General features: G+C 42.8%; 1 protein-coding gene across 3 annotated transcripts in view; it reads left to right on the plus strand.

The window, feature by feature from the left end:
- Positions 1-12,578, plus strand: part of Ttll11 (tubulin tyrosine ligase like 11) — a 255,941-nt gene that overhangs the window by 206,134 nt on the left and 37,229 nt on the right. For all 3 annotated transcript variants that reach the window (XM_013073559.3, XM_087183231.1, XM_087183233.1), the window contains one exon: positions 5,667-5,912. In XM_013073559.3, the coding sequence (XP_012929013.3) occupies positions 5,667-5,912 (246 nt within the window). The remainder of the gene's footprint in view (positions 1-5,666; positions 5,913-12,578) is intronic.

Here is a 12,578-nt window from a genome sequence, read left to right on the forward strand (position 1 = left end):
TTTGCAACTGAGAAGGAAGCCGAGAGATGGAAAGAGGCAGGGAAGAGAACATACTTGTGATGTACGTATAGCAACTCCCCACAATGAATGTTATCATCATGAACTGCAAACATGTACTAATAAAAAAGATTTTAAAGGAAAAAAACTACCACCTTCTCATTTCCTGCATGACCAAATCTAAGAATCTCTCTCTAGAAGTCAAGATTAAGACCAAGACACACACCGCTTGCTATCTGGTGATAACACCACCAAGTCATTGCTTATGTATGGGCCTGTCACATGCTACTAGGTGGTAGGAACGATCCTCCTCACCTTGTATCTAAGGCCCCTGGGACACGTGAATGCTTAGGAAATGTTTCATGAATGGACAAATGGTTGACAGCATGCTCAACTAGAAATAGAAAATTTCTCCAGAGACAATTCAAGCAACTCCTCTGAAACTAGAATTTGACCTGACATGGCTTATGTCTTAATGTCTCCCCAAAGCCTCATGCAGTCATAGGTGGGGTTTTTAGAGGGGCTATATCTAGAGTGTGTATTCCTTGGATCAAATTCTATGATGCTGGGATTAAGGGTGTGTGATTACTAAATTAGTCCACTGATTGGTTTGGCATATTTCTGGGTGTGAGTGTTATCCATCCTAAGGGCATGCAGCCTGGATGGACTATAAGGGACAGAAAGAGGTCTGCTGTTGTTACTTGTTGCCTGCTGCTTGTGCTGCCTTCTGCCTGCCATGAATTGTTTCTCCTCTGTGATGCCCCTCTGCCATGCCACCTGCCTTGGAGCTAGCCAATTATGGACTGAGACCTTTAAAAACTGTGAGGCAAAATAAACCTTTCCTCTTTTAATTTTGGGTGTTGGGTATTTTGTCTCAGCAATAAGAAAAGTAACTAAGACAGACCATGCCATATTTATCTCCCTTCCTTGTTAATTTCTGGGAATATATACAGTTTATACTTAAGAAGAAATGTCTCTGGTTTGATTCAATACCAAATACATATAAGAATGATATGGTGAACTAAGCATGGAGTATGGAGTGAGACGGTCATAAGTGTAAATCTTGGTTCCACAGCTGATCATGTAAGTTTGGGCAACTGTTCAGTATCTCTGGGCTTTGGATTCCTAATCAGTAAAATGGGAATTATTTCCACCTAACTCATAGAACTGTTATGAAAAACAAATGAGACTATAGATAAATTGCTTAGTACAATGCTTGATATCCAGAAGGTCCACAGTAAATGGCAGTGATTTTTAACAACTTTCCAGACAAAATAGAGATGTGTTTTTTCATGAGAATTTAAATGAAAAATAATTCCATTCTATTGGAAAAATGATAATAGATAAAACATGCCAAGATTCTTTCCTTTATTATAATGAATCAAGGATATATCAAATTCAATTTTTTAAAAAATTATCCCAAAGGACTAGTAACCTTGGTTTATATTTTCTTTACCAGTCACTTTTATTTCCTAAGCACAACATTTGCATTAAAATGCTAGTAAGTAAAAACAGGATTTTACAGTATTTGTGATAGCTTGGATCTCAATGTGATAATTGCAATTATATCCAGCAAAGGTACCATTTCTCATTGTTTTATTTCCTCTTATATATCAGCTATGTTTTTAGTACCTTCTTCAAGTAGAATAAAACCACTTCCTTTGAATTTATGGTTCAGAGTCCATGAAAACGCTATCTATAGCTGTTAGGTCCCTTTTTATCTTGAGGTTACTAATTGAGATTCAGGAGGATGGAGAATAGCAGTCGTCCAATGGATGCAGAAACCCTTTTAAGGAATGTGAAAGGCTGTCACATAGAAGAGAAAACAGACTCATTCTACACAGCCCGGGGGTGGGAGCAAGCAGAAGTTTGACTGAGACATTCCCTGGCGCAACATTGGGAAAACCTGTCCAGTCTGAGAGTTCCTGAAGGTGACAGGGTCCTCATCACTAGGGCAACCCAAGCTAAGGCCACCAGCCTGGATGACATGCTGTTTAAATGACCCACCCACCGGTGCTAATGTCACTGTCCGCCTGGGTTTAAATTTCGTCTCTCGACATTGTTATAGATAACAGTAATGGTCACACATTGTGAATGTACCAAACACCACTGAGTTGGTCACTTTAAAATACTTTAAATAGATTTTATGCTATGCAAATTTTTACACAATAACAACAAAATGATATCAGTTGACAGAATGATCTCCAAAGCCACTCCTAGCTGTAACATTTGATGCTCCATAGAGGGAGCACATCACCCAGGGGACTGATCACTAGACTCTATTTAGTCAAATAACAGGCCATGTGGACACTAACAGAGGAAAAATGGTTATTACATTATGGTTCAGGCACAATACGGAACGTTACAAGTCCACAAGAAACACGCTCATGAAAACATATAAATGCTCTGGGAAGATACTTGTGGTGTGATGTAAAGCACAAAAAGGAGGATTTAAACTACATGAACTGTTATCCTCACTATAAATATGGATATCAGAATTAATGTTTATCTTTGAGTTGCGGGATTACAAATGATTTTGATTCCTTTATATATTTCTCAAAATGTCTACAAAGAGCATGAATTACTTCTACCATCTAAAATAATAAATAAGACTCTTTAAAATATAAAAATAAATAGTATTTAGGATTTTGTAACCCCCAAAGTGAATTATGATGTGCTTTAAACTAGAATGGCGGTAAAAAACAAAACAAAAAACAAAAAACCAGAAAGAGCGCTGGATTAGAAGAATTTATTCATAATCCCAGTCCAGCCAGAGGAAAGAGGCGCTCCATCTTCCTGAGCCTCAGCTTCCCCATCTGGAACAGGGACATAACCACAGTCTCCTTCGTGGAGTTGCGTGAAGAGCAAATGAGATCACAAATGTGGGACAGGTCTGTTCATTGAGTTTGTTCCCTGAGCTGTTATCATTGTCACCTGGAGTATTCAAACTATACATTTCCAAGTCTTCCCTTTTGACAAAACTTCCTAAGTGCTTCTCATGTCACTAACTGCCACTTATCCAGTAATTTAAGAGCTAATTTCTGGTCAGAGTGTCATTTTTTCCCCTCATTTTTCTTCCTACAACCTTACTGGGAAAACACTTCATTTCATCTGAAAAGTAACCACCTGACTTTTATTTACTGGCTGAAGCTCAAGGTGAGGATGACAAAACCATTTTTGCTGGAGGAAAATTGCACAGCCCTGGGAGCACCTGCCTCTTCCAAGGAATGACGGCTTTCCTCTGTCAGAGAGAGCATTTGTTTCCCCCAAACCGTCCTGACTGTGACCTTTAAAAGAGATTTTCCCTCATGCTGCTCTGTTCTGTCCTCTGCCTGTCCTTGCTTTGAGACTAGTGTTAAGATCTACTTAGAAGGAACTGTGAACAGGACTTCCGGGGCTTGCTTTTCACATGAGGGAGCTCTGTGTCCCATAAGCTGGCTCCTAGGACTGGCATGGAGAGAGGACCATTTGGGCAGGGCTGTCAAGCAAGCTGTTTCTCTATTGAACTTCTTTGCCATTTAAAGGGGTTTTATGGGGCACCAAGCATCATAATGCTGATACTTTCATTGGTGCTCATATTGCTATTAAAAGTGAAATTTCCCAATTCAAAAGTTCAGCGAAATAGTCCCCAAGCACCTAACATGTGCCAGGTCCTACAGATATAAGAATTGAATAAGATGTGGCCTGTGCCCCTAAGGAGCTCACAAAATAATGGCAGAGGCTGGCATGAAAACCAGTGCAGCGTGGATGTGACAAGGGGAATGCCACCCAAGTCCAAGGCCATCAGTGTGGTAAGGGAGACACCTTGGCAGGTTTTGAAAGTGGAGCAAAAGTGTGCCAGGTAGCTAGGACCAGGGAAAGCAGGTACAAAGTCACTGACATGCCCCAGCCTGGGGACCAGTTGCATGCTGGCTTGGACATGGGAACATCGCGCAAAAGAGCATTGCATAAAGAGAAGAAGAGTAGAGAATGGCAGTGGTGTTGAGCTCAGTACCATGAGACAGTGCTCTAATTCTCCTGGGATCAACTCATCAGCCAGGCAGCATTCATTGGCCATGTCTAACATGTTCAGTGTCCTATTTCAGGAGTGGACACAACAGGTGAGAGGAGATCTCTGTGGTTCCAGCTCTGGGCGGGCCAGGAACAGGGAAGGGAGCCAAGCAGCAGGTATAGAAAGAGACACTGGGTGCAAAAGGGGCCCAGGAGTGTAGTGGCTCCTGGTCTGTGATTTCAGGCCAGACCAGTGGGAGGAGGGTGGGAGGGACAGTGTTCGAGGCCTGGCAGGAATGGTGTGCCTTCCCAGGCAGGAGCCGAAAATGAGGAGGCCTAGGGGAAAACCAGGAAGGCCCTTGAGTGCCAGAATGAGGACTGCAGTCTTGGGAATCCTAGATTGTTAAGGAATAAATGGCCCAGCCAAGTGTGCTTTAACAGAGGCTGACTCAGATGCCAGCCTGGCAGATGAATTAGGAATGGTGTGGTGAGTAAGCTTAATTGCGTCAACTTGACTGGCTTGAGAACCGCCTAGAGGATTAGTGAAGGATGCTTTTGGGGGGTGTTGGGTGGGTCATGGAGGTGTAACTTTGGGTACTGTACATGGTCCCTGGCCCCCTCCTCTCTGGCACTGTTCCCCTGCTCTGCTTCCTGGCCACCATGAACTAAGCAGCTTTGCTCCACCACACCCTTCTGTCATGAGGCTCCTGCTTTGGAACCAGCAGACCATGAACTGAATCCTCTGAAACCATGAGCCAAATTAAACCTCTCCTTCTTTGTTGTAGATGTTAGATTTTTTTTTCAACAGAAGGAAAGCTGGAGGCAGGAGGACCTGGTCTGCAGCCTAAGTGGGAGCTGACAAAGCCCAGGCAGAGACAGAGTGGGTGTGAATTTAAGGACTAAGGAGGTAAAACTAGCTGTGGAAACAGAGGAAGAAGAGGAGTTGGCATTGACCCTGGTTTTTCCTGCTTGGGTTACTGACAGATGGTAGTGACACTTAAGGAGATGGGAGACACAGATTTAGGGTGAATGGAAATGACATGTAGGTCTGAAGGTGAGAAGGGCCTTCCAAACTAGAAGTGAATATGAGAGTTATTAGCTACTAATTTTTTTAACTATCAGAATAATTTTAGAATAAAATCTCCAGACTAAGGAATCACAACACTGTGATCATTTTTTGTATGAGTTCCAAATAAGAAAACAGTTAAGCCAGAAAATGTAATTGTTCCTATTCCTAAAATTGGGTAACTGATGCATCTTTGCAAATTGTTCATTGAACTGTGCCTATGGCTTCTTGCCAGCCCTCAATGAGATTTTTATATTTCTTAATTATTCAATTACTACCCATAAGTAGGAGTTTGAAATCAAACCCAGACTGCTCCATAGTAGAGTATTCTCTTAGACCATGACTATAGAAAAGGAAGTTCTCCATATTGGGAAACCAGGCTTGCAGAATGGAGGAGGCATAAATTTCCAGTCATGGCTCTGCCCTTGGTTCAAGTCCTGGATTTGCTGCACACTAGCTATGTGTGCCTGGATGGGTCACTTCCCAGAGGTCCGTTTTGAGGTCTGTAAAATAAAAATAGTGATAATATCCACCCACTGGGCTTGCCACAGATCTCAGGGGAAGGAGCAGGTGCCAGAGGAATGCTACATCATGACTTCCTTGTATCTTTCAGGTCTCAGCAGCTTGAGAAAGCATCAGCTGGGAAGAAAGACTCTCTGGATGGTGAGCTGGCTGGCACCCCTGATCCCAACCCCGAAGCCCACCTGCCCTCCATTTGCCTCAAGCAGGTGTTCCCCAAGTATGCAAAACAGTTCAACTACCTGCGCCTGGTGGACAGGATGGCAAATTTGTTTATCCGGTTCCTGGGAATCAAGGGGACAATGAAGTTGGGACCAACTGGCTTTCGTACCTTCATAAGGTCAGTGTGACTGGCCTCCTCTGCGGGGTGGAGTCCAGTCCCCAAACTGGCTGGTCAGGTCTCCCTGACTGCTCTTGGGGAACTCTATGATGCTGGATTAATACCCTATCTCAGGTTGGATTGGCCTCGTGGTGGGCAGTTGCTCTGGCATGTAGTTGATACTTGTTTGCTGCATGAGTTAATGAATGACAGACCTTGTGCTCCTTAATCTGGGGGGTCTCACAGTGGTATGCAGTTGTGGGCTGAGTGTTTATGAGGCCACTACAGAGCAACAAGGCATCTCTTTCCAAAGTGTCAGTTTCAGGAAGGAAAAGTTAAATAATTCAAATGATAAATAATGTAATATGTTTATTCTAATATAACAATAACATGGTTATATTATAGAGAATAATATAAAATTTGTGTAAATTTTAAAGATAAAACATGTGATAACAAAGAAGTGGGACATTTGCTGCAGCCTCCAAAGTAAGGAGCTTCCTAAATTAATCATTAATTTGCTTCTACCCTGTGGGGAAGATCATGATACCCCTGAACCTCAGTGACTTTCTCCTGTGAAGCAGATGAAGCTACCTATGGCCTAGGTTTGTGTGTATGAGTGACATTAGTTAAGACTGGATAGGAACATCTAGTGTGTGCTAAGTGATCAATAAATGTTAGTTTCTTCCTACCATGTTCAAAGAATATATATTTATATAAAACTTATGTGCAAAGGGTCCTATACAGAATATGGAACAAGGTAGGTTCCCATTAAGAGTGTGCCAAACAAATGACTCTAGACCCCTTCAACAAATATGAATGGGTACCACAGTAGACTTCCCCTTAGCAGTTAACTATATACCTCAAAAAAGTCTCTGCCAACCCTCAATGATGCTGTTTTTCCTTGTTGTTGGTTTTAATATTTCTCCCTTGCACCTCAAAATCACGTTCTTCACAGTTTTATTCACTAAAGGAAATAATTAGAAATCTTGATTCAAAAACCATTCTTGTCAAAGACTTTTCTTCAAATAATGTGTATAAATTCTACTCTAGCTTTCTGATAGTCTTTTTTCGGTTTTTACTATTAGTACATGTTTGCAATATACTCCTTGTGGAGAGTTAGGACATGTACATAATGCATCTCAATTCTTTTTTTAACCCCTTTTCCTTCCTGCCCCACTTCTTGATTTCTGTCCCATTTGAAACAGATCAGTCTCCCTATTTCCTATTATATATCTTTTGTTTTGCTCTTTATTTATATTTTTGGTTTCATGCGATATCTAAGCTTGTGTGTCTGATTTTGCTTACATTGTGATCAAGGTGCATCCATTTTCCTACAGATGACTCAAGTTTATCCTCCTTAATGGCACAGTGGACTCCATTGTGGATAAATACCTCATAGGGTGGTAAACAAAAGTACTGGCAAAAATTTCTGGCATTTGAGTAAACCTTAAGGTGTGTGTGAGGTGATTTTGAGAAAGGCTTTGTGTTAGTTTCAGGGTGAGAGGCTTGGGGGAAGGGAAGCCAAAGAGCACAGGTTTGGGGTTGGATCAGATTTGGCTTCAGGATCAAGCATATTACTTAATAACTGTGTGGCTGTGGGCAAATCCCTTATCTTCCCTGAGTCTCAGTTCCTTTGTCTGTAAAATGAGGATAATCATTCCTGCCTTGTGCAGTTACTGTGAGTTGGGGTATAACATATCATAAAGCACCTGGCCCAATGCCTAGTTCATAGGAGTCTTGTGATTACTGTCTCCATTAGGCAGTGGGAATTTTCAAGGAAGTCAGCAGGGACAAGTTATTATTTGCCCTTATAATCTCTGACTCATGTAGGAACTGCATTTGACTTTCACTAATAAAAGTCTTATTCAGAAATGGCATAAATAGTGAGTTTTCTCTTATATAACAAGAAATTTTAGGGCTGGCTATTGAGTACAAAATACAACCAGTGTCCCACTGTCTGTCTTTCTGCTCATCCATTCTAAGCACGTGCTTTCAGTTTCAGAGTCGCCTTATGGTCTCAAGATGGCCATCATGGTCGAGCTCCAGGTAGGAGAAAGGGAGGAAGAGCAAAGGTCTCTAACAGATAAATTAGATCCCCTTCAAAGCTTTCCTGGAAGCTTTATCCACTTCCGTCTTATTGGCTAGTAATGTGGGAAGCTAGGAAATGGACATTTTTTTCTGGGTGTCTGCTGTTCCGTTATAGAGAAAAAGAAGAGGAAGAGAACAGTTAGGTAGGCAGTCTCTGCTCCTTTGTGATTCTTGAGCCTTAGAAGGGGAAGAAATAGCCAGTGACACTGGACACAGCTCAGGAGGGTACTTGAGACACTTCAAAAGCACACAGGGACCCAGGAGAACGGTGAGGCTGTGCAAGTGGGGCACTTCGGCATGACGTATCCACGGGTCCAGGCCTGGAGCAAGGCAGGAACTTTCTGGGCAGCGCTGTACAACACTGTCTCAATTCAGGACAGAAAGAGTGAAGAGACAGCCGGGGTCTCCCAGGGCCTCTTAGGAGCTAAAAGGCATGCTGACCCTAGGAAACCTTCCCAGTCTCCACCTCTTCCTGAGCTCCTGACGGAGTGAACACAGGGATCTCATAGGAAAAAGTAGGGGGCAGGCTGGAGGACACGGAGCTGCCCTGGTTGGGATTCTTCAAAAGAAGCCAGATTCGCTGATTTTTCTGTCAAATCTCAGCACATGTATATAAAGGTTAAGGCTGGCAATTCAAATGAATTCTAACCACTCCAGATTCTACCACAGCGTGGCTGCTTATAGCGGCCCTGACGGGAGTGACTTCCGGTGTGACAGCCAAGGAGGTGCCCATTCAGAGGACTGTGATGTTTATCCACAACCTAGAAGAGAAAACAGAATTGAGATTGGGCCTAGCAAAGATTTCCTTTAAAAAATGCTCTCAGACTGGAACAGGGTAATGTCAAAAATATTGCTACCAATCTGTCTATGTGATAGACTTTCTGATTTTCCATCCCTTTATTCTCTGTAATTAAGGGCATTTGCATGAGAAACCAATTTTTTGCCATGCTAGAGACTATTAGGTCCCTGCAGCCATGTTCCCAAGCTGTGGCCGAGGCTGTCATTGGAGCCTTGGTGACCTTGACAATGAAGGGACATCATCTTCAGGTGGGGAGCAGCCCACCCCAGACGACAAGCCTCCCTCTCCACTCGACAAATGTCTGTCGTAATTAAGGATGCAGGAAGAAACAGACAAAATATCATACAACCACTAATAGACTTTTCCTTTTAAAATGTGCCAAGAAATCCCAACAGCAACTTAATGGGAAAAGATGATATTCTCTGCTCTCAGATTTATCTGGATGTGTTCGGTCTTGCTAGTTAAATTTAACAGCAAGCAGTTTCTCTTGCTAACAACTATTCTCTCTCTCGTTTCCACTTCAGTTTAAATTTTGCCTCATTATGAATTAATAGTATTTATGCCATATGTTAAATTGAACCCAGTGCCCTTCTAAGGAGCACTTTGAAAAAGACATACTCACTGGCGAAGTACGCGCACCTTTCCTAGCTCCCACGCACAGGGCAGAAGTTGAACTTGGCTTTCATGTCTACTATCCATCCTCTCTCCAGGTTCCTTGAAGAGAACGAGAGGGGCAAAAATAACAGCACTCCAATTGAATTTGTTTGCAGCGTCCGTCTCTCATAACATGCTGCATAGATCAGCAGTTTTCCAAGTGAATTATGCTAATGCCAGGCCGGCCATATCCTATTCTTCTTTTTCACCAAGAAATGAGAAATAATGAACTGTCATTCTCTTGTCTAGACTTAAGTCTTATCGAACCAGCTTTTCGTGTCATTTCCTCAGGAGGCCTGTAACCACGGTACATATCACCAGGAATTAAGTGCCTCTTTTTTCTTTCTTTTTAAAAATTTGTTTTATAATAATTGCTGGGGTGTAGATGCTTCTCTCTCTGGGAAAGAGAAATTACCTAATTGATTCTTCAGCTTGGTAGCTTTCTTTGGGGGAAATGCATCTTTGTTATTCTCCTTCTATCAGATTACTAATTTGGGAGAGCACCCAATATAATTCATGCAGGATGCCTTTGACAAACTATCACATCCCACAGTGAAAGTCGACCTCAACTTGCATTTGCTGCATTTTCCTTGAAGGCAGCCTGGGAATTCAACAGTTGGCCCAAACTGGGTTTATTTCTAGGAGATGTAGGGGTCCCCTGCACTGTGGGCCTTCCCTTCACTAGGGGCTGTTCCACTTTGAAATCCCTGCCCTCACCCTTGTGGCTTCTGATCCTGGTCTCCTTTTGAATTGGAGGACCTTTTTTTCTCTTTCCCCTTTCCCTCTCCACTCCCTTTTATCATAAGGAGATATTAATATGTTTCACAATGGGGAGCTATAGGGGGTTTTATTCTTCAAGAGGCAGCATGGTAGGGTAGCGCATTCTAGAATTGAAGTGTAAAGGGCCTTCCTTCCCCCTTTGCCATTTACTGCTCAGTGACTTTGAAAATGTTCCCATGCTGTGCTAATCCCTTTTCAGCAATACGGAGATTCTAGGCCTGGGATGTCCACCATGACTCTTAAAAATGCGTACATTTTAAACCAGCCTTGTCTTATTCCTCCTCTCACCAGATGTTTAAAAATGTGCTTTTGTTTTTTTTAAAAAAATAAATATTGATCATTTGTTAGCGTTTATATTTTAGAAACCTCTCCAGGAAAAAAAATAAGCTTCTTGCTTATACAGAGAAGAATGAACACAAAAGAAATTCTATAAATAGGATTTTATGGAGTGGGAAAGTTGGTTCCTAAATTTCCCATGAGACATCAGCAGTTAAAAAGAAATGGGGATGATCATTTCAAATCTTTCTATATGTGAGCTCCTAATGAACTTGAATGATTTGTGATTCTCTCCCATCATATTGCCCAAATTCCCTTGATTCTAAAAAACAAAAACCAAGCCAACTAACAAAAGTAATTTCTTCACACTGGTTCTACATCATAGAGGAAGAATGCAAACTGTCAGGCTCCACTTCCCATGAGTGACAGCCACTGAGGAAGTCCTTGCAAGGGCCTGGGACAGTGAGTAGCCTCATTCTCGGGATACAAATCAGAGCTTCTCAGACTTGCTCAAGGTCACACAGCAAAGCCAAGAGTCGATGAACTCAGGAACCCTTGACTCCAAAGGTGATGTTTTCTAGTTTCATTTCTGGCTAATCCTTCCCTAGGAATTTTTCTGGCTTCTTGTCTTACCATATTTCTTGAACTTCTCTTCTGCTGCAGAATTTATTCTTCCACTCGTGAGTCATTTGAAGACCTGCATCCCAGAGCTTAAAGGGAAACTGTTGTCAATGATTAGGAGCTACCCAACCCTTTCTTTAAAAATCCAGACTCTGAAATAGACCTTCTGAGGGCAATATCTAAGACCCTTTCAATCTGTTCTGCCCCCCCCCCAGGCCCAAAATACTGCCCACCCTGTGGGCAAAAATAAATTCTACATTGAGTGGATTAAATGGGTGAAAAAAAATCATTCCAAAGTTTTGACATCTTGACCTTAGCTTCATTCATTCCCTCTTTGAGCCCATTGAGAATGTTTGGTGACCACAGGGACAAATGTAACAAAATATGTCACCCTGAGAACCTGGTTTTCTTTCCCCAGTCTTCTGTCCCAATGTTTCCCAACAGGAGAGCTCTGGTGGCTCCAGCCTACTGGTTCCTGAGACTCAGTTCCTGGGTTCCTGCTCTGGCTCTGGGCTGGCCACATCCCCACAAGTCCCAAGCCCACTACTCCATCCTCAGGGGGAAACATACATGTGGATCCCAGCTGCATGATCTCAGGAAAGTCCTGTCCCTTCTCCTACACCTCAGCTTACCCTTCACTGAAATGGGACTAGAAGCTCCTCCCTCATAGAGTGGGCATAGAGATTCCGAGAGCTCAGGAGCAAGAAAGCGCCCAGCATACAGGTGGTGCCCAAGAAATGCCTACAGAATCAAAATTCCTTTAAAGCATGTCTCTGGAAGCCAGTATGGATCCCTCCTACCTCTGTCCTGGTAGCAGATGTTGCAATCAACTGTATCAGCAGCATTGCCAGGGAGGATGAGTTACCTTGGAAAGGGATAAATGGAGAATTCTCCTTGGTAAATTACGGCTCCTGCTAAAGGTTTGACACTTCTATTTTCTTCCTGTCAGAAAAAAATAACTATATACCAGTGGTCAGTTTGGTTTCCTTTTTAAATACGCCATTAACCTACAGAGCAAGCCAGGCAGTGCTCAGTCCTGTGGGAAAACAGGTAGTCCAAAAAGACACCGATATGGTAATTAGAGCAAGCCTGTGGCCCTTTCTAATGAAGCTTTGGAAATTATCAGTAAAGGGTGTCAGGATACCCCTGGAGAGACCAGAGCCTTGTCCCCAGCAGAAGCCAATAGAGATAGCCATCCCGGTGACAGGTGATGTGAAAAGCTTGGCGTCCACTGACATGTTGTTACTGGTGTTCAATAACTGTGCACTGATGTGCTTTGAAGTCTGCCACGGTGACTTGTGATTGAAATACGGAGCAGGAGCCCCAGGAGGAAGCAGGATGTGAATTGATGGCCTGGGAAATGTGGATGGGAAGGAAGAAAAGAGGGTAGGGAGGAAGGAAGGCAGACAGCAAATGTTCCAGGACTTAAGGAGTAACCGCCTCGTCCAGGCACCACTGTTAGGCATCTG

Source organism: Heterocephalus glaber, unplaced genomic scaffold, assembly GCF_053883595.1.
Source record: "Heterocephalus glaber isolate CG9 unplaced genomic scaffold, H.glaber_assembly_v1.0 deba00001479, whole genome shotgun sequence".
NCBI lineage: Eukaryota > Metazoa > Chordata > Mammalia > Rodentia > Bathyergidae > Heterocephalus > Heterocephalus glaber.